The sequence below is a fragment of the Vipera ursinii genome, assembly GCF_947247035.1.
Source record: "Vipera ursinii genome assembly, chromosome: 7".
NCBI classification, from domain to species: Eukaryota; Metazoa; Chordata; class Lepidosauria; order Squamata; family Viperidae; genus Vipera; species Vipera ursinii.
The window spans coordinates 59,407,301-59,434,628 of record NC_139521.1 but is presented as its reverse complement, the minus strand read 5'-3'; the positions used below and the strand labels follow the sequence as shown (position 1 = coordinate 59,434,628).

The following is a 27,328-nucleotide window of genomic DNA, read 5'->3' as shown; positions in this document are numbered from 1 at the left end:
TCGTCTAAGCACCCTTTGATGGCATGGTTTAGAGTTTATTGTAACAGCAACTCCCATCATTTTCTATTCCCTACCTTTTAAATTTAAAATACTGTTAATTGGCCAGATGAAAAAAAAATGTTTCTGTATCATTCGTAATTATGAGAAATAGTTGCAGTTTTTATTACCCTGAATGCTCAACTATGCCTATCAAACTCTGATAAAATCATAGGATCTAGAAATCATTTATTCCCAACCCTTCTCATTAAAGACTCTGTAATACTTGATGCATGACTAAAGCAATCTGCATAAATCCCTCCAATGGATTTATGGGACAGCTAAGAAAGTCATGTTCCTTGTCAAACAAGAACTTCCATAAGATTTCTCTACATTGGTCAAAATATGCCTTTCTGTAGCTTCCACCTATTTTTTTCCCTTAGTCTTGCCCTTTGATGGCAGTTGTCATGTCTCCTTTCCTTTTCAATGTAGCAGTTATCTAGAAGAGTCTTGTGCTGCTTCTCAGTTGTAAGAAGGTATAGGTAAGATATGAATAATATAATAATCTTGATGAACCTAGAACAAAATGTTGCATACACATGTTCCTTTTCCCGTGTGCTATGTGTTGTTGCTTCCTTTTAGGTGATAATTGAAGCTCAAGGTCTGGAATCTATTATAGCTGCATCTGCAGATGAAGGTGAAGAAAATCTTGAATCCTTTGCTGGTTTGTCAGCAATCATGCTTGATGTTCAACTGCGGCCAGTTACTTTTTTCCAAGGATATAGTGATTTAATGTCTAAAATGTTCTCAGCCACTGGAGACCCCATGAATGTAGTGAAAGGGCTCATCCTTCTGTTGGATTTCTCACAGGTATGTACTGTGGAATGTATATACTGAAAACTTAATATTCTTGGGTATTTCAGTGTATTTCTTGGATATACTTATATTGCTTAAGTGGGTTGAAAACAGGAGGAATTCTGAATAACTATGCACCAGCTGAATCCCTCCACAGAATTTCTGGAGAGTAAATTATTTTGAGCCCAGCAGGACACACTTCTGAATAAATAAGCACCTATGAGAGCTGCATCATACTTTGTTTTATGTATTCTAGGAAGACCACAAACATATTTAATATGATTTCTAAGCCATGTGAACCTTAAAATGTTAGCATGCAACTGAAAAGACTTGCTGTGACCCTGAATTGCTTTCTGTTTTAAGTGTTCCCACATGGACTCTGTGCAATGGATTCCCAATCCACTTGTAAGTTTTTGACAGCTGGGAGGACCAGTCTTGGCAGGAAGCTACTTTAGCCATAAAGCTATGTCTCTCAGTGAATTATATGGGAAACCATTTGTCCCTTTATTCAACAGATTTATTATACCATTATACCAAAAATGATCAAGAATCCTAAAGAGCTTTGGCTTATGTGGATGATATCTACTGATATTTACTGCATTGCAAATTAAATCTGTGAAATTTTAAAATATTTATTATTTAAAATATTTATTTGACTTAGTGGACCTCCTGAAGACACTTCAAGAACCACTTGGTCAAGACCAAAAATAAGAAACTTGCATGAAAAGTGCTGAGGGGACAAATGTTTAGTTTCTGTGCAATATGAAACAACTGTCTCAGGAACAGTTTTTGTTATTAAAAATGTACTTTAGAATAGAATAAAATAAAAGAGTTGGAAGGGACCTTGGAGGTCTTCTAGTCCAACCCCTTGCTCAGGCAGGAAACCCTATATCATTTCAGACAAATGGCTGTCCAATCTCTTCTTAAAAACTTCCAGTGTTGGAGCATTCACAACTTCTGGAGGCAAATTGTTCAACTGATTAATTGTCCTAACTGTCAGGAAATTTCTCCTTAGTTCTAAGTTACTTCTCCCTTTGGTTAGTTTCCATCCTTTGCTTCTTGTCCTACCTTTAGGTGCTTTGGAGAATAGCTTGATTCCCTCTTCTTTGTGGCAACCCCTGAGATATTGGAACACTGCTATCATATTACCGCTAGTCCTTCTCTTCATTAAACTAGATATACCCAATTCCAGCAACTGTTCTTTATGTTTTAACCTCCAGTCTCCTGATCATCTTTGTTGCTCTTCTCTGCATTACTTTGAAATGTCTCTCTGGGTAGCTGCCCTACACTTTCTGTTCTCAGCTGGTTGAGTAGCTCATTTGCATGGAATGGAGAGATTTTTCTTTACACCAAAGGGAAAACTCAAAAAGGGAATCTGAGAAGTAGAAACAGAAAGTATTTGTGTCCTCCTAACATTACTAATCTGAACATATATTAGATAAGCAAGAAATATTATATGTGTTCTTTTTTTTGTTCTTAGGCTATCCAGCTGCAATCTGGGCTGATTTGCAATGCTGAATATAAGGGAGGTATGACTATTGATGTATCAGGAGGAATGGAGTTCAGCCTTTGGTACAGAGAATCCAAAACAAAAGTTAAAAATCGGTGAGACATCTAATTTAGTTCTTGAAGGAGATATTAAATTTCATCATCAACATGAGGGATTTTAAATATAGTTAGTGTATAAAATTTTTAAACATTTTAAAAATTTAGATCCTTAGTTGAAAGAGTAGTTGTATGAAAACATGTAGAAAAGAGAGAAAATGTAGCTTTACTATTTCTGCAGAGGATTCTTTTTCTATATGATTCTGAAAACCATAGCTGAAACATCTGGTACAAACTGCAATAGTGAAAACATGAAATGTGTATTGCAGCAACCCGACACAAACCTTGCATTGCATACTTGCATCCCAGCATCAATGGCAATCTGATAGTCATGTGAAGGTGAAATGAAACTTTCCTCCATTTGACTGTCAACTCGCAACTGATGTTTATATGGTTTGTATGGCAATATTTCATCATTTGCCCTCCATGGATCAGTTGAACCACAGAATAGTAAAAACTGTTACTTATACCCTTGGTAGCTCAAAGCCTGTGTATTGTCTTTATCAGGTGTTGAGCAAAGCTTGTGTATTGCCTTTATCAGGTGTTGAGTAAAACTTGTGTATCGCTTTTATCAGCTTTGAGTAAAATAATTTGTGGAACAATACCTGAGAACTTCATTTTTTTTCCAGTTGTCAGATTACTATATTTAGTGATCACAACCAGAGGGCTAGGGTGAGGGAATGTTGCAATTTGTCATTCCGCAAAATGTAGGGAATCAGATTTATTATTCCTGTCCTGTCCGAGGTTTGAATTCCTGTAACATCAGGAATTAACGTTTGAACTGTATAGCCACTTTTCTTTTTCTCCTCCTATCCTTAGCAACATCAATGTTTGACTGCTAGGAGCAGTCAGTAATATAGAGGAAGCCAACGTGAAATGAGAATACAGAACAGTTTGTCTAAAAGTTATCAGTTGGAGGAGATAATATTTCAATATAATATCATTCAAATTTTGACAACTTGTTTTTTCCCCACTCTTTTGTTTCAGGGGAGCTGGGGCTATAATTGGTAACTTTGTGGTTGATGCTATGTTTGTGAAGGCTGGCTTGGAAACCACTTCTGAAGTTGAAGCAACGTTGGATTTTGTCACCACAGTGAAATTTTCACAATACCCATTTTTAGTCTGCGTGCAGATGGATAAAACTGAAAGTCCATTTAGGTAGGAAGCAACTAGAAATGTTTATTGATCTGCCTAGCATTTTAATACAGCTTTCTACTATCTGATTCTGGAGAAGATCATTATGTGTTAAGTAAATAAGAAATTATAGTAGTATTATGTGCAATTTTTATAGGAGGTTGGATGGCCCTTAAATTAGTCCCTAATCAGCAATTTTTGATTGCCCTAATCTCATTACCAATCCTGGTCCCAATTTATCACCATATTCTCACAGGGATTTTTTACAACCCCTTCAGCCTTGCAAAGGAGGTTGGGTTGCAATTTTTTTTCTCCAAGAGGGGAAAAGCAAACATGGTATGATCAAGATTGCTGTCATGATAGACAAGTTTAAGGAAAGACCTCTACTTTTCACCAGTGTTCACCACCACCCTGGGTGTGAACATATATATATATATGTTCTATATCCCTGGAAATACCTAGAGATATAGTCTAGAGCAGGGGTGTCAAACTGCCAGCCCACGGGCCGGATGCATCATAGCGAAACCGTGCCCACTCCATTGCCGGCAATGGCAAAAAAGTTGTGATACATTGCGATAGGTCACGTGATGTTGCAAGTTTGACACCCCTGGCCTAGAGAGATTTTTTATCTCTAACTGGTATAGATGAGATAATCCAGATCATCAGTTTCGTGGAAAAGACACACTGGCTGAGGAAATTAGTTTAACTCTATGCAAAATGGAATGTATTTAAGACTAAAATTGAGTACCCTGGAATTAGTTGACTGAATCAAATATTTTCTTTTTTATAATTCCCACAACACATTAACTCCTTCCTATAGATCCAGATCATTTGAGCTACTTTTCCTGTGGCCTTTTCCACAGAATACTTCAGTGATTTTTTATTGTACGCCACCCAGAGTCCCTCTCTAAGGAAAGATGGGCAGTTCTTAAATATCATAAATAAGTAAACAAAGAACTGGAACTTTATATAAATGGATATACCGTAGTATACTATATATTTACTTAAATGCTATCAATGTAGTATATGATGCTAAAGAGCAATTGAATTTCAAAGATGTGTGACAGATACATATCAAGAAGATGAATACTGCAGGCTATACTAGAACCATCCATTTTCTGGCAGAAGCTAATGGTAAAATTTAATTTGTAAGGAAGTAAAAAAGGAAATAGGGGTTAATTCTACTTAAGGAATTAATTTCAGGAGAACTAAATGGTTTCCCCGTTGGCTTTGCTTATTGGAAGCTGACAAAGGCCACAATGCTAATCATGTATGTCTGGAGATTCTGCGATGGCCAGAACTACGAGGGCTAGTCATAAGCACCATTGCAAATTTGAACTGTTACTGTACAAGTGGCCATTAAATGAGAAGCTTCTGTATCTGCAGAGCAGTGATCAGCAAATTATTCAGCGGCCATTGTAATGGTCTAAGCATCCTGAGTCCTCAGGGAAAGGGCGGTATATAAGTGCAATAAATAATAATAATAATCCTTAAAGACTACTTCCAAAAGGACACTAAATTTCATGATCTCACATGTTTATGCACTTATTTTGAGAGGTATCTGAGATTTTATAGAAGAGAATTTTCTCCATAGAAGAGATTTCATAGTTCTCACAGAAGATTATCATAATCTTATGAGATTAAACAATACTTGCCTTCTGTAGGAACCATACTGCCAGTCTCTGTTGTTGAGGAAAGGTTTTGAGTATTTTTTTAGTTAGAGGCTGCATTCCTCTGAGGTAGCAGTCAAAATGTACATAACACTCTCCAGCCTTCATATGGAAGGTCTGAAAGATACCACTGTAGATATACAATCGCTTGAATGCAAGCATAGATTATTTTTTAACATCTCATCTTCACCAGTAATACTGCTCCTATTCCTTGATCTATGCCAGGGGTCTTCAAACTTGGCCCTTTTATGACTTGTGGACTTCAACTCATAGAATTCCTCAGCCACAAGTCATAAAGGGCCAAGTTTGAAGACCTCTGATCTATGCAAAGAAATTCTCAGTAATCAAGTTTTCCCAAAATTGTCTCAGAACAGCATCTGACATTGTGTTCAAGGAAAAATACGTTGATGTCAAATTTGTAGATCTATACATCAGCTCAGGGCCCAGATTATTGATTCTCAAAGCCATAAAAAGTGTATTGCATTCATTTTAATTCAGTTTTGCTCTGGAAGATTGTCCATAGGGTTTTCATGGCAAAGATACTGGAGTGGGTTGCCATTTCCTTCTCCAGTGGATCACGTTTTGTCAGAACTCTCTGCTATGACCTTTCCATCTTGGGTGGCCCTGCACGGCATAGCTCATAGCTTCATTGAATTACGCAAGCCCCTTCGCCACGACAAGGCAGTAATCCGTGAAGGGGTCTGGAAGATTATGGATAAGGAAAACTGAAAACACAATCCCTTGCAACTGTGTGTGTCATTAAGAATTATTCCTAGGATTAAAACATGCTGTCCCTCTAGTAATACAGTATAATCATATCGCTATTTTATTTTATTTTTTTGCAGGCAATACCTAACGAAATATGAAAGTCTTCCTTCTGGAAAGTCATATGTCTCTCGGAAAAGAAAAGTGAGCTTGCTGGCAGGTTCTGAATATCCCCTTCACCAAGAAAACTCTCACATGTGCAGGGAAGTTTTCAGTGACCAAGCCGATTATTCTGAATCTTGGTTTTGAAATGGGCACCTGATCTTGCATTTCACTAAAAACCTAGCTGATTCCGGCTTCACATTCTGCTACCTTTGTTTAGGGCCTAAGCTTATAATTTACAAGTCTGTGAGAACTTTGTGATATTGAACTTTTAAGAGACCCAGGATTTCGTCTTGTGCACTGTGTTTACATATTTACATATATTTAAAAGATTTATTTTGGGTTTTGTTTGTAACATGCTAGGAAAACAACTTATTTCAAATCCAGGTGTTCATTGAAGACCATTAGATGTGATAGGAAATAATTCTGCTGGATCTCTTAAGAACATTTTCTGCTGTTTAAGAGGAAAAATTACCTGGGGGTGAGATACTTGATGGAGCTGAAGTTCTAATCAGTTCTTCATTGTCTTCTGTAATTTAAATTCACTCCCTACACCCCATTCAAAATTGTTAGCCTTGGACATAAAAAATACAAATAAGGTATTTGTACCTCTCTGCACCTTACAGCGATTTCAACAGCCATTTCAGTGACTTAACAGCAGTAATTTTAGACCACCTGGTGTATTTAACCTTAGAATCACAGTAGGGTTCATGGAGGAGCTTGTATAATTCTTGGCTACAAACTGTTCCAGTTTTCCGCGCCAGGGAAAGTTGCTTGAGAACATTATGCATCTTAGGCAAGATTGCAAAGAAATATGCCTGGAGAAATGTGCACTGCATTTCATTGTAAATACATACAAATTAAAATGCAAATTTCAAAAATAACTTTATCAACTTTCATAACAGAAACTGAGAAAATGTTAACAGATTTTTACAATGAGAAAAAAACTGAAGTTTGAAACACAAAAGAAAAAGCTGCAATAATTCCAGTCAGAAGCTTCCTTTTCTCATATTTATTTTCTTTAAGGATTAATATCATTTGGTGTTACAAGTCAAAACACAGCAAATACATATTGTTTCTTAAACCATACAAAATCCATGTTCATTATGGGAATTCTTGTAAATTACTCAATAAAACAAATGCTATTTAAAATATATTTAGGTTGCTCTTCTCGTCATAACTTTAATGGAACCATTATATATATATATATATATATATATATATATATATATATATATATATATATATATATATATATATATATATATATATATATATATATGCTTAAAAGAATTATTAGCACAATCCAACCAAGACGGGTTCTTTTTGCAAGTCTTAATACAATGTGTAGATATGTTTCTAGGAAAGTCATTCACCTTGATGAATTCAGCAGATGTTTTTTTTTAACTAGAATGGGTTTTAGATAGTATTTACCCGTTAAACAATAATTATTGTGTATAATTTTTCAGAAGCATTAAGCTAATCTTGCTCAGCAAGTGAATTTAAGATTGAAGCCTAAGATTTAAGTTAACTCATGTGTTCATAATTTATCTTTATTTTTACTTTTACATGCATACGTTAGATCTATTTGAAAAGAGGGCAGGAAGACAGTAGAGTTGAGAACATTAATTTTCCTCCCTCTTTCAAAACCTGACTCCCATGTAAACAAACAGAGTCCAAGATGGTGCTTTGTCAAGATTTTATATGCTGCAAGTATCAACGTGATGTTCATTCATCACAAAACTGGAACAGAAACCAGATCAGAGATCAAGAACAGATTTTCCCCCTCTTTCTCAATTTATTATGGCTTTCTTTTCCATATGCTAGGTTGGAAATTGATGCCTATATCACTGTATGATGTAAAAATTTGTAATTTTCTGACTTGACTGGAAAATGTCCCTTCCGTGGTTTGAGAAGTAAAAAATATAATTGGTTTTAAATTAATCCATCTATGTAATGGAAAAATTGTTGTGGCTTCCTTCCCCCACCCATTTGCTAATAAAAGTAACATGTGGAATTGCCCTCAAATTCTCATTTCAAAACTGATAATGAAATGAGTAAATAAAATCTCTGAACTGAGGAGTGCATTCAGGAAGTTTCAAAGATGACTTAATCCCACTAACAATGCAGTTTCCTCTCATCTGAGACTGTTCAGTATATATATATTGTCTTAGTGCAGATTTTCTGTTTTACTATTTTGGTTTGATTTCTAACTAAAAAGATCTGTGATCCAGCACTGTTACTGTTTTTCTGCCAAAATCTTGAATGGTTTTGGAGTTTGGTAACTGAGTTCATACAACAAGCTATGTTCTAGATCTAGATTAACAAAAAAAAAACTAAATTAAATCATATTATGGCTTCATATGAAGGTCCAGCTCATACAACATATTAAGTTACTGCTGAGTTTCTTATAACATGTAGACCTAAAAATGTCACCCTTTTTTAGTCTAAATTAGCATGCTGAGCAAATCCAGCCTGTAAACACTAAATTGCCCATTATAACAGGTGCAATCAAACTTTCATAGGTAGCAAAGGAGAGATTTTGACAAGACTGCAATGAGTAGACAGCATCATGTAAATCACTAGGTTTACTGTAGATTTTTAAGAGGGTAGAAAGGGTAGAATTTTTAATATTGTAGACTTTACCACATAATAAGAGTCTTAAACTAAGAGTAATTTTCGTCTGTTTCACACCTATACAAAGAACTATGCCAGTTTCAGTTGGAAACTGCAAGATTTTGATCTCAGAGTTCAGGTGCTCAGAAAACAATGTTTCAGTGCTATGGACAGGTTGTAGATCGTATGTTGCTTCCTCCTACTGTACCTTAAATCCCCGTTCTGTGAGAAGGTCAGTGTAAGTTGATGCTGAGGGCATGGGAAGTGGCCTTCCACAAATGTAGCAGCATAGTTAATAAGGCATAATCATAACCACTATTAAGCATTTCTGTTCTGCTGAGTGTTCTTGCTTGCCTGTTGGCATATCTTACCAGAGTATCTGACCTTTTCTTCCTACAAGGTCTGTTCCATTTTAGCCATTAAAACCTTATGATCAGTGTTGTAGTTACTGGAAAGATTCTATAAAAACATTCTTAAGTGTACTGTATATAGCCTCTTCTCTGCAGATGCTGTGTTTACCTGTTTGATAAACAATAAGTAAAGAATATTGTACTAATAGAAGCAGATCTACACTCTGTTTATATATACATCTGGTGGATTTAGTTAAAGTTGTAAGATTCATCTTACAACTTATCTTTTTGAAAACAAATTTCTCACAAGTTCCTAACTATGTATTAGGAAAACTTAGTATGTATTCTTAGCAAACTTAGATAATTTGTTCCCACTTAATTATCAAACACTCCACTGGCCAAGAAGTGACTAAATTGTTTTTATTGCTACTATGAAATAATAATAAATATATATGTGATCCACACCAAATACTGAAGCCCTTATTTAGTAAGTGTGATTTAATTTACATTATTTATATTTTCTATATATGTTGACCACAAGATTTCAGATTATTTTTTTTTAAAATAGCACTGAACTTTGATCAGTGAGAGGGGTTTGATCTCCATACAGTGACAAAGTTCACTAATATAGCATAATATTATAGAGTTCTTATGATGATGAGGTCCATAGAAGATAGAGCAATAGTATTATGTATAAACTTTTTATTGGTTGTTTAAGCAACATATTATCTTTTGATTGATCATTTAATTATTGTGCTTTTAGAGGCATCAAACTGATGTTGATTTTTATTTCATATTGTGCTTTACTGGATTTCCTTGAATATAAAGCAGTGAAATAAATGAACAAAATCATTCTCAATGAATGGCTTAATGCTAAGGCTGGCCAGCATGGAGCTGTCAAATTTGGGCATTGGCATTAATTATGCCTAAAGGTCAGTTCAATAGGTTGATGATTTTATGCTTTTTGATATCTGTTTCAAGGTATTCTATTCTCCTATACAATAAATAGGAAAAACGTTACCCTTTTGTTTCTCATTATTTTGTGCAGGTTTTGTTTTGTGGTGTGTTTGTTTTTCAGTAAGTACACTAGGAGAGGACGATGTGGAAATCAGAGGCGAGAGCTGCCTTTACTAATTCACTTCTAGTGATGTTGAAACTACATTTGACACCTCTAGTTTTGAGTGTGAAATGCCCATTTAATATGAAAAATATTTCTTTTAAATGCAAAATTGGTTGTGAAGCATTTCCATATTGGAAGAGTTACATTTGATCATCTTTCTTGAGCTCAAAGTACTTCCAAGATGCTCAAAAAAAAGCCTGTTCTAAATTTGTTTAATCTTTGCAGGTAGTTTTGTGCTCAACAGACAGCCTTTGCAAATCTTTGCCTATCCATAACCCACTTCACCTTCTGCATTATTGCAACATATATCTTTTAAGGACCTGTAGAAGACCTTCAGGCCTTTGGAGGTTCAAGGGTTCTCCCAAGTTCATCAGGCCAGTGTAGCTATCCTTTGAAGGACAGCACAAGCATGGAACAACTGTGTGTTCTTTTCAGAAAACAGAGTAAATTATAATTCATAATTACACAATTCCTTCCTTGGCTCTCATTTCTCACTTTTGTGGTTTCTATATCTATTCCGCCTTCATTAAAGGCATGGCGATGTAAAACTTAGAGAATGGCATTGTATTAACACGTAGTCAGTATTTTAAGAAATGGAGAATAATGTTAGTGTCTTTTTAGTTCCCCCTGGTGAAAAGATGGTGAATCTTAATTTATTTTTATATGAGTCTATTTTTTATTTTACATAACAATACTGTATTTATAATTTTCCCCTGCATTATAGATTAATAGATTTCTAATACAATATTTTTTAAATAATCCAGGCAGAATACTGAGAGATTGTTTATAATATTGTTTAATGAAAAATACATTTTATTTGTTATAACATTCAAAAAAATATACAAATCCTTGCTTATTTGCTTAAAAAGTTTGCTTCTTAAAGGACTTAAACAGTTTATTATATATTCTTGCGATCCTCATACAATTATATCTTTGCTATGTGCAATACACATGTAGTGCAATTCCCAGATTGTCTTAGCTAGGTTTGCTGTCTTTCAATTTCAAGCTCACAGCTGTCTGTAAGAGGATCACTTCAGATTTCAGCCAAGAACTTGCTATAGGGTCATCTATGTTGAAAGCAGCATAGTCATTTTCTTCCAGTTAGTTTTCCTTAAGCATTTCACAAGTAGCAATATTTTATTAAAGCAATCTTCAAATGCATTCTGCCCTTCACATTTTATTCAACTGCATTCATTTCAGACATTCAACCAACCATCTCTTTCACGATCATTGTTCTTTCTTTATCTTGCCATTCTTAAATTCCTTTACCCTGATCCTCTTTTTATCCAGAAATAGGAGGAAAACCACACAACCATCCTCATTCAGTTTGAAAAAGTATTTTAGAATTACTAAGTTCCAATTGCTAATTCACCTCTTGGGCAGCCAAAATTTTGGTGCCATTGCAATGGAAAAAGGAGTTATACCTTGGGCAACCAAATCATACAGCAAAGGCATTTTTCAGTCTAGACAAAAACACAGCTTTCTGAAGTAACTATCAAAGGAGAATTTAATACTTGCATAAGTAATCCTGTAAAAGTCAATCTCAGGTAGAAATATTCAACAAAACATTTCAGGTCTGAAACAACAATATAGGTAGTCCTCAGCTTACAACTATACATTTATTGACTATTCAAAGTTACAATGGCACTAAAAAATAACTTATGACCATTTTTCACATGACTGTTGCAGCATTTCCAGTCACATGATAAAAATTTGTATGCTTGGCAACAGACATGCATTTATGATGGCTGCAATGTCCTGGGGTCATGTGACCACATTTTGCAACCTTCGAAAAGCAAAGTCAATGGGGAAGTCAGATTTACTTAACAATTGTATTACTAATTTAACAACTCCAGTGATTCACTTAACAAATGTGGCAAGAAACATCATAAAATGGAACAAATCTCATTAACTATCTTGATTAGCTTAGTTGTGGTCGTAAGTTGGGGACTACCTGACCATACAGAATCCAGTGAAATTGATAGAACTTGTTTTTTAGACTGTATGCTGACAAAGATCCTAACACTTAATTGATGCCTAAATATTATGACTGAGATTTTGTGTCTCTGTAATAACAATGTGAAATACATGTAATATAAAAAGTCAGTTTCTTAATCCTACAGATAGTTATAGACAGAACTGTAACCTAATTTGATTTGTTTATATGTTCAAATCCAAAATATCTCTTTATGAAAATGTTTTTTTTATGTTGATGCCAAGACATTGTTTAAGAAAAATAAGATTTTAAAATTTGGTTGTATTGTTACCTAGGTTGAACAAGAAGATATCTACAAATTGCTACAAAGTCTACATATAATAGCAACAAGTAAATATAAATATTTGCAGAATTGCTTTAGTGACAGTTCTTTCCATCCAACTCTACAGCTTGGATACAAAATATATTTAATACATCTGAATTATTAATTTAATTTATCCTATAGTATATGAAATTACATTCTGCACTTTAGGAATATCTTATTTACAGCAGGTCAGCCAGAAGTCAGATTAATCTTTTCCCAGATTTTTAAAGCTGTATATAAATAAATAATGTGAGAATGAAGTTTCCTTTAGCAGAAAAATTGGAACTATCCTTCAGTGAAAAGGGTGGGAATTTGTAAATGAAAAATCTGACACTAAAAATATGTCTCTTGTCAGATGAAAGCCGTCTCAAAGCTCTAAAAAAAAGCATTTTTAATTTAAAGCTTATTCTATTATCAGATACATTGTTTTGCTATGATGGTTTTAACATAAGGCCACATTCCAGGGAAGAAATGGTGAACTGCAGATGTTTCTGCAAAAAGTGGAGCTGATGACTGTAGTGGAATGAAACCTTTCCAGATCAGGAAAGGGCTTGAGATTGCCCACAAATACTCCAGACAGCTGTTCATTACAAGGAGCCTGCAAGATAATGATCTTCTACGGGTTTAGAGCTTTGGGAGACAAGGGAATAGCCCTCTTATTCAAACCAGGGTGGTGCCTTTAAAACATTGTTGGAAATTGCTTCTTAACTGCTATTCAGCTATTAGAAACCTTTGGATTGACACGTTTTACTGCAACAGATAAGTTTCTGTCAATCCTTAGTGAAATAAGTTTTAATTAGAAGTTTAAAAACTTAAAAGAATTTTTAAAAATAAACATCAAAAGGATGTTTAAAACTATAATTTTAGAAAGTTACAACTGGGCTAAATTTGAAATAAGACTATTGAAAAGATACTATACAAGAGGAACAAGTTCTAGTTAATAAGGTGAAGACTGAGATGAAAGTGCACTTAAAAATGGTAGGCTACAAGAATGACATCAAAAAGATTACATTGGGCATACAAAAGAAACCAGCTGATGTCCTAATAACTAAAAGAGACATACTAGCAACAAACCAAGAGAGTGACCAGAATAATTTTCTGTATCAAAACAGGCTTGCTAATGTTTTGAAGAATTTTGTGAGAAGGAACAAAGAAAAAAACTAACAAGAAGTCAAGTTCCAGTACATTATTTGAAGAGATTATAGATTAAGAATATTAGAAGTAAAAGGAATATAACATTGGTTTATTTGATCAGTCTTGATCAAATTAAAACAGATATGTTATTATCTCCGGTAACCCTTAATGGACTTTTGCTGACGTCAAGACTGTAACGATAAAGCTTTAACAATTTATCTATAGAAAAGCAATGGGAATTGGGAAGAAGAAATAATTTGTTGTATTTTCAAAGAAGGTAATAAGTTATTAAATTGTTTATACTAGTTGTTATAAAGGCGGGAAGCAACTTCCTTATATATTTCTTTTTCTTTCCTATACTCATTTTTTTCCTATTTCTATTTCTTCCTTTTTCTTTCTTTTTACCACCTTCTGCTCTTTCTTTTTAATTTTTAATTTTTCAGTTTATGTTAGTTTTTACTATCGCAATGGTATGCTTTAATAAAATTATTAAATTAGTGGAAGTTTATAGAATTAATTCTTCCTGAAATCATGAAAATACTTGTTTTTAATAATAATTAAGTGATGCAAATAACTATTAATTTTATAATTGATGAATAAGGAACTCATTTGCATATTAGGTGACATAAACTGAAATTTTCTTGAAATGCTGGAGCACTTTCTTCTTTGGCACTGTTCTGAAGAGTTTTGCCCTGAGAAAAGATTTTTGTAGATATCTCTTCAAAACTTAAAAATAGTATACTTGTTCATCATTTTAATAGACAAAAATTCATGTTATAAAAAGCACTTATTTGATTATTGAGTCATGTTATGATACTGATTCTACAATGCTGCCTGCCAAACAATGAAAGATGAAAAAAATGCACCATGTGAAACATGAGGTAAATGTGAATGACAAATTATGAAGAAAGAGAAGTGAGAACTTGACACAAATTGCTATTCTTGGTGATGGCCCTCTTTTCAAATAAAATGTAATTTCACTCTGATTTTCAGAGTAAAACTATAACCCTGAGCATCTGACAATACAATTGAAACTCAAACTAACCATTCACTGTGTATTAAATTGTTTGTGTTAAGATATACACATGGATGAAAAGCTGCATCTTGTAAACTATAGACTGAAACTTTATTGTGAGCACCAAGATGAAAAATATCATGTTATTATTACTTGTGTTTCTATGTGGCTATAGCTGAGATAATTTTGTGGCCATACTGTCTGGCAGTCTGAAAATAGTACATGGAGTTGTTATATAAATCTTTTATGCAGCACACTCATTTCAGGAGAAACAAAAACAGAACAGCTGGGCAGTACTATGAAAACAATATTGTATATTCATTTTTCTTTAAAAAGCTATTAATTTGAAAACAAAACAAAATACAAAGCAGAAAAATAAACATATGAATCCCACAACAATTGTCTTATTTTCACATTACATTATTTCATTCTTCAGAACTTGATAATTGGTTTTTTTTATCTAAAGCTACTATAAAATGGAAATAGCCCATGTTAAATCACCTCTAAGGAGATCTGAATAAGCATCATATTTAATGAGCCTGTAGATGCTTAGAGCTTTTTCACACATTCAACCAAAAGCATATTTAAGCCATTCTCATAGTATACACATTAGAATGACAATAACTACAAGGAACTTCCTGTGCATGAATCCAATTTTTACATTGCATGTTAAATTTTTTATGCAGTAGGAACATAACTGGTCTTTCATTTACCATTACTTATTTGAGCAAACTGAGCTTAAATCAGCACGGAGAATATTTAAGTCACAATATGGGTGAAGGAATTCAAATGATTCAGAACTATGGGAATGACTTGAGTGGTTTTTTTTGTGTGTAAGAGCTTTAGTGGAAATATGTTTTAAAAAGTAGGATGGTCCATCTAGCATTGCATTTTCAAAATGTTAAGCTCAGTGTTTTAAAACAGGGCTAAAATCAAGAGTATTACGATATGTGATTAAGCCCCACTGTGCTGAATTCTGGCCCAAAACCACAAAGAACTTTCAGTAAAACAATATGGCAGGGAAAAAAATAAGACTTGTTCTTAGGATACCATGGCTTATTTATTCTGGCTCTACACTTAAGTTTAGCTATTGACTATTTAGTTTAAGAATCTGATCTACTAATCTGTGTCACTATACTGATGAACTGCCAGCCACTGGAAACTGTAAACTAATTGGAATCTGTATACTGCATCGATCACGTGCCACACAACCCCCACTGGTATGGTTGTGGGTAGCAGCAGAGTTTGTAACATGCCTAACCAGAAACAGAATACTGAAAGTGAATTATCACTGCTTGGCCAAGGATCTCTTAAAATTCATGCAACTAATGTATTTTCTATATGATTTGTGAAATTAAAAATTCCTACTTCACCTATGGCATCTAAAAATACTTTACAACTGTAATCAGATGTAGAACTTAAGATACAACACTGTGTTTTCAGAGCCTTCTGGGGACCACACCCAAGATTTAGGGGGTTATATGTGGTTCTGGTCCTTTGAGTTGTACACCCCATGTTTCATATTGTACCAGATATATTTTGGGATTTGTACCTTTTGCATTTAAACATCATTCTGAGTTTGCTCAGGATTTCCTGCATAGCTCTTTCCTAATTGTAGCTGAGATTGCCATACCTGTGCCAAATAAATCTATGAAAATTCTCTATTTTAAAAGCTCATTAAACTGTTCATTCTTTTCCCTTTAGTATTTCAAGGGGTATACTTTAAATCAGGGATTCCCTGGGCCGAGACTGGTCCATGGCATGCCAGCAACTGGGCCACACAAACAAGTGAAACCCCATCCATGGGACGCGGGCAGCACGTGAAACCATGCTCCCCCAGTCTGCGGAGAGTCTGCGGAGAAACTTCTCTCCATGGAACCAGTCCCTGGTGCTCAAAAGGTTGGGGGCCACTGTTTTAAATTACAACTTGATGCCAAATATTCATTAGTGGTTTAGCATACTAACTGGAAATAGCTAGGTTAAAATTTCAAAGTACTTTCTAAAATAACCTTTTGAAATTCATATATTTGTAAAAAAACAAACAAACCCTCCTATCCTAAAATTAATTCCTCCCATATAAAGAAGAAAAAAATGTGTCTTCCTTCTTTGAAATAATAACGATATACAAGACACATACACAAAAGGGTTAACACTTTTTGGGGGAGCTGCATGACAGTTATCACATAAGCACAATTTATTCCATATGGAAATGAAGTAGTTAAAAAAAAAGCTTCACTAGTTGAATGACTGCTTGCTCCACAACTATTGAAGGCACCAAGAAAGTGTAGTAACTTTAAATTAAATTGTATCACTTTTCTAGATTTCTGATATTTAAACAAAAAATGCAGCTCAAGGACTCCTCTGAAAATAATATAAAGCAGCATTTAAACAGAATAAGGAACTATATTTTCAGCTATTTTCAGTATCGATTTAAGGGGAAGCCATTAAATAAAATATATACTTTGTAACTCTATTTCAACAAAATCTATGAATAATAAGAACTGAATCATATGCATGCCTTTAGCAATTAGCCCCGTAAAATAACACGATTTAAATCCAAGTAAACATCCACAGAATTAGACTTCTTATTCGAAGGAATTTAAAGAAAGCCTAGTTTTCAGTGGGTCTTCAATACATTTAACTCAGGATTCACTAAACTTTTTTTATTCCTAAAATACCCTCATCACAGTTTTGTGCAGTGGGATTCCCCGTCCTCAAATTGCCTTAAATATTGCAAGATCTGAAGATTTCTAAAATTTAGCACATTCTTTTTTTGCCAGAAAAATCTTGCAGTCCCTCATATGATACTGCTGAAGTTTCATGGAACTCTGGAGAACCTGTAGGATTTGGGCATTTTTTAAAACTTTTTTTTGAGGACTATCAGATACTATTGTAGGGCTGATGTTTGCCTTGATAGCTATGGATCCATAGCTGATTGGATTCAACCAACCTGAGGTTTAAACTAAACTCAAATTAGTTGACTGCAAACCTATTACGTAATGAATGAGATCCTAATTCAGCTGCTATTGAAGATTAGCCATAAATTAAAACTAGCTTCAATGGGAATTACTTAAATCTACTGTAATTGGATATTATTGGCAAATTCTGAATATATTTGAATATTTTAGCAAAACTAAGGAAAAAGAAATTTTTACTTCTTTTACTTTTACATTTATGTTTTCTTCCAAGATAATAGAGAGATATCAAAATGTATTAAAATAATTTTAAGAATAAACTACACATACATATAGTCATGTATAAAAACAATCCTACAGCCACTTTTTTTAAAACAGAGAAATAGATTGGAGTAATAATTCAAGCTTTCCAAGCTTTTTTTTTTTAAAAAAACCTGCAAATAGGTATCTGCAAAGCTATATCAGCATCTTATTTCTTCATTCAAAATTGTTTTTTGTTTGAAACCAATAAAGACTCCTGCTTTTATATATGGATTTGTAGGTAACCTGCAGTTAGCTGTGTGTTGCACAGTACACTGATTACTAGTTTCTACATTTAAAAACTTACAGAAAATACCACAATTCAATCATTTATATTTGAATAATTAAATTTCTACATAGTTAAAAATGAGGGGGGAACAGGTTATCCAAACATGAAAACAATGTAACACATGTTTTGGACAAAGCAATCCATGAGAAATACATCAGAGGACAGCTATTTAAATGAAAATTTAGAATTACCAAGTACATTTCAAATTGAGTGAAATTCTTGTTCTTTGTGCCTGTAGGAATAAAGCATAAACACATACATTAAATGTTTGATTTAACAAAATGGTTATATCAATGCAAGATGTTCTATGATATTTCTTGAACTTTAAATGTATAACTTTAAGTAATTTCCTCACCTTCAATTTATCTTCATGACCCTTAGACCGTTTCATATTATGCTAAAGTTGTCAGTTGCTATTTTAGAAAAGAAAATTTCTATATAAAATTTAAGCAGATCCTTGGTACATAATTTATATACCTGACCTAATAGTTTTTGTTAAACTCTATCATCATATAATTTTAAAACTTTATTTTAATATTTCTGTTAAATGGCTACACGAAAGTGCTACTCAAATCTTAAATCTTAAAGCAAAACTAACACCATTACTTCTAATTTCTGCCTCTATTTGTAAGACTTGCTGATCAAGTACACATAACATGCACATGGGTAAACTGTGGCAGTATTTTGCATGCTCCAATACTTTAAGAAAAGTAGCTTCAGGTAGCTGAGAAATGAGAGTTGATAGTTGTTTAATTTGGCTAAGGATTCTGAATGCAATTTAAAACGAACAAGACACTTTTCCTTGTATTTCCCACACACACCCCCGAAGTGCTCCAAAAATAATGAAAGAGCCTTGTACTGGATTATATGTCCTGAAGTAGCACAGAGGTAGCAAACAGTTACTAAATGAATGGTTGTAGGTCAAGAGCTACTTGTACTGTGTGCCTCTCATTTAAAAGAAAGCTTTATTCCATAAGGTCCTCAAAAATTTTTTCCTAAGAAAGAAAGACTGAGGGTTTTTGTACTGATTTGCAAGTGTATCTCAGAAAAGAAAAGCATAATACAGTTCAAGGAAATCCGTTGCTAGGGATTTAGTATACTGCTACTCCATGTCTAATCTTTTCCCTCAAGTGACAGCCAGAGTTGACATTATTTCAATAGCATGTTTTAATACAGAATTTGGCAGGCACAGCGGACTGCATTCCAGATCATGGTCCTGTCCTAAAAGAGGAAAAGTTAACTCTTCTGCTGAAAATTCTTGTTATTGCAGAACAAGATAACCTAATAAATAATTAAAAGCATTTAAAAATGATTTGATGCAAAAAATAGCTTGACATAACTACCAGTATTTACTAATATTACTAAAACTAATTTGTTGTAGATAGGATATTTTATATTAGAGATATATTTTATATTACTGCATTCTATTCAGTGTAATACAGATTATATTCTAACAAAGAAACCCACAAGTTGAGCTCAGCTTCTTATCTGCGGTACATAATGGGAATAAAACTTTACCTATGCAGTTCCTGTCAAATGACTGTTAAAGCCTTACTAGAAAAAAGCTTGGAACTCCAATATTAAAATGAATGGTTTAATGTATCAGTGTCGAAACAAGCTCAGTGGCATGTATAGTTTGAAGCAGGTGGTGAACTGCACTCTCACTACTTCTGTGATATGTCAAAGAATTCACATACTCTGTCTTTCTCACATACATCTTGTGTCTCCTGTAAATTGCTCTCAGAAAAAGAACACTGATTGGGTTCATCTCTTTTTCCAAAAATTCTTCTGTTGTCTAGTGTCTTTCTCTTATCAGAAACTTGAAAATATTTGTTCATTTACTCCCTCTTTTGGTTCTCTTGGTGAAAATAAGGTCAGAATGGTTATAAAGTACTAAGAAATAAAACCTAACAATAATTGACTTCTAAAAGCAGAGATTACTTTTGAACAATCAGGGATGGTTTGGTTTTAATTTTTGCAGCGAGCACAGAGTGAAACTCGGTGCTCCAAATGTCACTTCCCAGTTCTTTGATTGCATACAAACCTGCTTCAAACATGTCACAGCTGTATTTAATATATTCTGAGTAGAAAGAAAATGTATAAATTGTATGAACACCATCGTGTATGAGTGCATATGTTCCTCCTTCCCACTGCTTCTGTTTTTGCCCTGACTGCAAGCCTATTAATGAATATTCATACTGATGTTAAGTTTAATGTCTTTTATTGACAAGTGATACTGTATGTTCCAGAAAGAATGTGTCCATAAACAGGGATGCTGTCAACAAGGTTTTTGTTAAGGCATCAGACTAGAAACTGGGAGACTATCACTTCTAGTTCTGCCTTAGGTACAAAGCCAGCTGGGTGACGTTGGGCCATTCTCTCTTAGTCCTAGGAAGAAGACAGTGGCAGAAACCTTGCCAAGAAAACTACAGGGATTTGACCAGGCAGTCTCCAAGAGTCAAAACCAACAGGAAGGAAGGAAGGAAGGAAGGAAGGAAGGAAGGAAGGAAGGAAGGAAGGAAGGAAGGAAGGAAGGAAGGAAATTGTCTTTCATTTGTAATTTAGCCATGTTTTATCACTTCTTGCTATGTAAACAAAATGGCCAATATTTCTTGATTACTACAGTAAGCAAGCTGCAAGTACTTCGAGATCTAACGTTATATGTATTTCCTTTGCCCCATTTCCAAAAACCAAGATAATGTGCATATATACAACGATTGCATAGTTCCCGTTCTCACTTTTTTCTGTCCCCCCCATAAGGTCATAAGGAAGGAAAGAGAAAAAACCCACTGCATAAATGCCTTTAGAAGTTATTCCTCTGGAAGCATTCCTTTGTCTGCAAGACAGTATTCCGGAGGAGACTAGGGAAGAATTTACTTACCCTTCTAAGTTACTCTCCATTTCCCATTGTTCTCCAATATTTTTGCTCCTCAAGAAACAGTGGCTGGACCCTTCCTCTTTACAGAATAGATTAGGGGCTGCTGCTATTCCTGGTGGCCTTAATTCCATCATCTTTCACCTACAACCCTCCCGCTACTATTCCAGCTTTTTCATTACCACAAAAATCTGTTCAGCAAGAAGAATGTAAATATAGCCCGGTACTTTTTCTTTTCTATTTCTAGGAATGGTTGTGCTACCAATCAATGGCAAATGGGTGTAAATGGCAAAAGATTCCTCTCTGGACATAGCTGGCTCGTTGCAAACCTTAGTGTGTTTTGCAAGCCTTCTTCCCACTCTCCCTCACCCAGATGCCCCTCCGCTTAGGCAAGCTGTCGCAGAAACGCCACCATTTTGTAGCGATAATTAGCTATACCAGCAGGGCGACTCACCCGTCGTACCACCAGCAGCAGCAGCCCTCCTGGCCGGCGCCCCATCACCGATGCTCCACGACGAAGCGCATGGTGGTGCCGTCGAAGGACGGGGGCGCGATGATCCGGGGACCCAACGGTTGCGAGGTGATGCTGATGAGCGGCGCTTTCCCGTCGCTAGAAGCCGCCTGTGGGCACGGTGGCTGCTGCTGCTGGGTGCCCGTGGGCATGTAATACGGGCTTTCGGCGGCGGGGCTGGCGGCGCTCCTGGACGAGGCGGCCGCAGAGCCCAGATCACCGCTGGGTTGCTGGGCAAGCTGGCCTTGCAGTGCGGTGGCGGACAGGACGGCCGGCAGGAAGCCCGGGTAGAACATGTAGGCTGCGGCCGGAGCGCCGTAGGTGCCAGCGGCCGCTCCCAGCGCCAGGGACGACACGGGAATGGTCACGGGGGCCAGGGCCGGCGGCTGTGGCGGCGGCGGCGCCGGCAACGGTACTTCCACGTACTGCCCTGTTTCGGGGTCAAAGAGGCGCCGCTTCTGGGGCTGCGGCTGCAGCGGGGTATCCACGAAGTAGCACTGCCCCGTGCTGAGGTCCAGCAGCACCTTGCGCTGCGTCTGAGGCGGGAAAGCGGCGGGCTCGGCTGACGTGGGCGGCGAGAAGCAAAGCAGAGGCGTCGCCGGCTGAGCCGCCCCTGTCAGGGCGGCCGCCGCCGCTGCGAGAGACAGAGCCTGAGGGAAGATGTGCGCCGGAGACATTTCCAGCGGTGGAGCCGCCGCCGCCTGAAGTTGCTGCTGAGGCGGCGGCGGCGGCGGCGGCGGCAAGGGCGGCTGCTGCTGTGCCAGAGGCTGAGTGGTGGCTGCGGTGAGCTGCTGCTGCTGCTGAGGCGCCTGGTTGGGGTTGGAGCCTGCCACGGACCGGCCCAGGTTGAGAGGCTGGGTGGCAGCGGGCGAAGCAGTGGCGACGGGGCCTGCGCGGCTGCTGCCTCCTTCTCCTTCTCCTGTGCCTAAGGCCACCGGTCCCGGTTGCTCAGCGGACGACTCCTTGAGCGAGATAGCCAAGTAGTTCCCGCAGTCGGGAAAGGTGGGCTTGCGGCTCTTGTCGGGCTCCACCAGGCTCCCCTGCCGGTTGCCAAATAACTTGATGGCGCGAGGCCTGGCCTGGCCTTTGAGGCCTCGAGGTGGGGAAGGAGACGAGAGCACCGGTGGTTGTTGCTTGGACTTCTGGCCTTGGGCATTAAATGTTAAGGTGGTCCTGGGGACCACAGGGACTCTTTCCTTCTCAGCAGACCCGCTGTTTCTCGAGGCAGATTCTCCTTGGAGGCCTGAACCGCGTGCCCGCTCTCGGGTCAGATTCTCAAAGGCCGCTGTCTTGGCTGAGACTTTCTCTGTGTTCTTGGTCAGGTTGGTGAATCTGCCACGGGGTTGGCGTTCTGACGCCGATCGGCTGGGAGAAGTTGTTACTCTCACCGTCTGAGTTGCCTCCTGGTCCTCAGTCTTGGCAACCGTCATCGATTCTTCCCTGGCGGCGTTTATGGCTCCTATGGTTTGCTCTTCTCTGGCAATGAGGGACAAGACATGGCTGTCAGTTATGGGTAATGGGTCACTCTTTCGTTTCCACTCATTTTTATTGAAACTGTACAGCTCCTCCATGCTCCGGACTGCTGCTGTTAGTTTTTGCAGGGCCTTGTGGTTTGCTGAGACAGATGCCTTGGTCACCTCTTCTTTGGGAAGTTCTTCTCCATCCACCACCAATGGTCCCACTTTATTGCTTTTCTCAGTTGTCATTGACTGCTGTGGTGGTGGATGTGACTGCTGTCTCCAGGGCACAGATGTTTTGGAGACTATCTTCAATACAGCAGGCTGGTGAGGGTCACTCTTGTTGGGAGCAATGGTGGCTACTGGTAGCCTTCCTGAGGTCCTGTGTACCAGGATAGTTCCTTCTTGGTTGGAAGGCAGCATCTTGCCTCCATTACTTACTTTGGCTCCCAGCTCTTGAGATCTGTTAGGCTTCTTGTCCTCTTTAATGTTACTTACTGCCTGACAAGTTATCACCATGGGAGACAGAGACCTGGGAATGCCTGTTGACATCAGCTGTTTGGGTTTCTGGTCAAACGTTCCCTGGTCAGAGTTAACACTACCTCTGTCACTGTGGTTATCCCCTGACTCAAGACTATAACTACTTTTGATTAATTTCCTGACATCTCTCACCTGGTGTATAGGCCCTTGGACTTTACATTTATTTTCTCTTACATCGCGTACCTGAAATTGAGGCAGTTTGTCCATAATCTCCCCTTTTATTTGCTTTTGCAGTTGACATCTGGTATCAACAGCTGTCTTGAAAAAATTGGGGGCATTTCCAGCTATCTTGGGGCTGAGAAGTTTAGTAATATTGAAAAGATTATCTTTGTTCTGCTCCACACTTCCCAAGCTTATCTTGATCTCTGGAGGTTTGGGCTTTATCACTGTGGTGGCAATAGCAGTCTGAGCTGCTGCAGTTGTCGCTGTGGAGTATTTTGTCACGTGCAAGTTAGTATTATCTTTGGCTGTTTGTTGAATATTTGGAACAAAAAGACGAGACATTTTAGTTGCTTTATTAGCTGTGATTTCTCCCATATCAGCTTTCCAATCACCTTTAAATCCTGTTTTCAGTTTTCCCACAGGAACTTTTTCCTCTTTTTTCTCTGCTTCTTTTTCTTTCCATGTTCTAAATGCACTGTTCTGGCTACGGAGGAAAGTTGCCTTGAGCGTTTCAGAGGCACTCTGTTTTATTTTACATGCCTCTTCTAAAAATGTTTCTGAAAAGGTTCGATTTAAGCTAATATTGGCCTCCCGTGGAGTAGAAGGCTTGGAGGTTGGTGACTTGCTATCAAAAAATTCCCCCAAATCATCTGCTGTTACAATAGTACAATCAGAGCTGCCTTCTGAATATCTTGAATTTTGTCTCTGTAACCCCCCATTCTTTAACTTCTCCTTGGCAGTGCTATCTACCTCTTTAGAAGATGAGGAATTTGACATACCGGAGTATGTGGTGTCTGTGATCTCTCCCCTTTCCATTTTGAACTCATGTTCCTGTTGCATCTTCTTTGAAATAACATTTTTGAGGAGGCTAGATGCAAATTTTGACTTCTGCGTTCCTTCCATGGTTTCTGCAACCACTCCAGTTTGTTTGCAGATTTCATTGCCCTGCTCCTTTGGCAGTGTTTCTGTAACTTCATCTGTGCAACTTGACCCAATAGCAGCATTTTCAGAAGGTTTACCAGGTCTGGGGACACCCGCATTAATATTGCTGCTCAAATTCAAAGTCTCCAGCAAAGTAACAACTCGGGAGCCTGCCTGGACCTGTTTTTCAAAGCAACGTGGTGTTTCAACGTGCGTTATTTCCCCATCAAGTTTACTGACAACAAATTCCAATGCTTTAGTCTGTGACTTATTGGAGTGAATGTAGAAATGGTCACTGGCTGTCTTAGTCCCAGAGTTTCTTTTCCATCCAGCAGATGCAGCGCTGCTTTTGAAAAGATTCTGCTCTGCTTTCTGTCCAAGACTGCTGCACTTTAAATCCAAGTAAGTTGACCATCGGTTGATTCCTAGGTTGTGATCTGAAAGAGATGTGGAAGACTCACTGGAACTCAAGTTCAGGGTATCAAGGTAGGGATAAGCTAAGCTCCGAAATGCCCTTGCTGTCAGGCTTCTTACTTCTTTATCTGCATCATCCAACTCACTGACCACACTGGAGGCACCACTTGAATATCCACCCAATTCTCTTGCTTTTATTGCTGCACACCTTGTTTGCAAGTGTGCAGGAACTGCAATAAATTTTTTTGCATAGTCATGAAACACATCTTGTTTGAAACTTGAATTTCGTTCATGAGCTGTGGAGACACAGAGGCTCATGTCGCCTTCATGCTTGGCAGCGTAAATAATGTTTTGCTTTTCATGCTGGTTGCTAGGCTCATTTATAGCCCTGGAAGTTGGTTTGATTGATAGGAGTATCTGGCCTGCAGAATTCTCACTCATGTTGCAGAGGTTCTTGGACTGACTTTCTTCCGAGCTGGCGCATTTGTCTGTGCTTGGAGTATCATTTTCAGAATTAATGCTGACTATCTCTGTACTGCTGGTATTATCAATACTGTCTGTCTGATTATTAGGATCACTGGTGGTTGTGTTGAGATAACAGCTATTATCCTCTTCTGTTTGTGTGTCTGCAAGAGTTTCTTCACTCCCAAAGGAAGCATAATCCACAAAGGAATAAATGACATTGTTGTCCTCAAAGTCCCATCGAGAAGCTAATCCATAGTCAAAATCCATGTCATGGTCTACTTCACTAAGCTGGATTTCATGCGTGGTAATATAATGTGCTTCATCATTATTAGTATTGTTGTTTTCACTGGTATAGCTGGGTTGGGACCGCAATAGCTGTGAAGCATGCCTGCCTCTTCCTCTCTCATTGTTCAGACAGATTTCTTTGCAGTCTATTTCATCATCTTCATCGCTGTCATACCCAAATGAAGAAGAGGTTTTCCCCCCTCTTTCTAAGTCGTCCATTTTTGGAAAATTCCTTGTATTTTGTATTGGTGAAGGACAAGATGATGAAGATGATTCTGGGCAGCCATGTGTGTAAAGCTGAACATTGGAGATACTAGGGGACAGAGTGTTCTCAGACCCTTCTGAACTGATGCCAGAGATCCTTTCCCCAACCTCATCATCTTTCATCCCCATGGGGGAAAGAGTGCCTTCCATTTTAGATGTATAATCCAGAGATTCTTGATTCGCAGATTTGTCTGCCAAGATTTTGTTAGCCAATCTGTTAATCTCACTGATCTCACAAGGTCCATTTTTAGGTCTGATAAAGGCCACTTTACTTCCATTCCGTTCTAGGTTCAGCTTTAGAGTCTGGGGACTCTCTCCTGTCCCTCCAGGGTAATCATAAATCTCCACATATTTTGATTCCTCAGCTGAGGAAATTGATGGCTCTTGAGGATGACACGTGATCATTTGGCTGTTGCTTTTTCCATCATTCTCTTTTTCAGTAACTATCTCTTCAGCAGGCAGTTCTGTAAGCACTTCCATGGTGGATGCTTTCAAGCTGATTGAAGGGAGCAACAAGCTTTGGACCCAGGACCAAAGTCAAGCGAGAGACACAACACATATACACACGTGTTTCCCAGGGATTCCTAACTTTGTTCCTTGTAGTTTAGCTGTAGATCTTGGAGAGCTGCTCAATAGTGCTGGGGGTAGTAAGCTGGGTGGCTGCTGTTGTCTCTGTGGAGATGGGGGGGGCGGTTTGCTGGTAACTGCCGCTGCTGCCAGTGTCTTATTCCTGAGCTATGAAGTACAGTTGTTAGTTTGGCATGAAGAGCTGTCAGTCTGAATGCCATTGGTAACAGAAGTAGCAGCATTAACAGCATCTGCCACTCAACTTTCCCAGACATCCCAAAATGAAGAGAAAGCATATGGAAATTCTTATACTTCTAGTTAAGGAATATGTAAGCGTATGAGAGATATTAATCCATGTAATAGTTTTAAAAGATTATTGCTTTGGGGATGAACAGAATGAAGGAGATTTACATGGAAAGCACCTTTTACTACTGGAACAGTATTTTTAAGAATATTACCTAGATAATATTTCTATGGGGAAAAAGACTGAATTTTTATCTTAATAAAACATTAGTAATTTCAAATGACTTGTATTTTTACTGGTAATCTTTAAAAAGCACTTTTTCCCAATTTATGAAATATTATTTGTATTGTATGCAAAAGTATTTAAAGAGGGTTCCCCATCCTTTCCTTTTTTTGAGAGAAAAAAAAAGAGCGGAGCGCCATATCAACATGCTTCTTCCAACAAAAATATTTCCAACATACGGAATTAGAATAATTC

General features: G+C 37.3%; 2 protein-coding genes across 2 annotated transcripts in view; one reads left to right on the top strand and one right to left on the bottom strand.

Annotated features, from left to right (window-relative positions):
• Window positions 1–6,254, top strand: part of MTTP (microsomal triglyceride transfer protein) — a gene marked incomplete at both ends in the record, with an annotated part of 41,236 nt that extends 34,982 nt beyond the window's left edge. Inside the window, 4 exons of the mRNA XM_083367829.1 lie at window positions 619–846; window positions 2,312–2,436; window positions 3,424–3,594; window positions 6,086–6,254. Of these exons, the coding sequence (XP_083223955.1) occupies window positions 619–846; window positions 2,312–2,436; window positions 3,424–3,594; window positions 6,086–6,254 (693 nt within the window). The remainder of the gene's footprint in view (window positions 1–618; window positions 847–2,311; window positions 2,437–3,423; window positions 3,595–6,085) is intronic.
• An 11,707-nt stretch (window positions 6,255–17,961) lies between these two features.
• Window positions 17,962–26,520, bottom strand: LOC310643617 (uncharacterized protein C4orf54; the record flags this gene model as incomplete). Its single annotated transcript, XM_083368094.1, has 2 exons — window positions 17,962–18,378; window positions 21,476–26,520. One exon carries the CDS (start codon window positions 26,518–26,520, stop codon window positions 21,520–21,522), a length of 5,001 nt encoding a protein of 1,666 aa, XP_083224220.1. The 3' UTR covers window positions 17,962–18,378; window positions 21,476–21,519.
• Window positions 26,521–27,328: the final 808 nt, after the last annotated feature.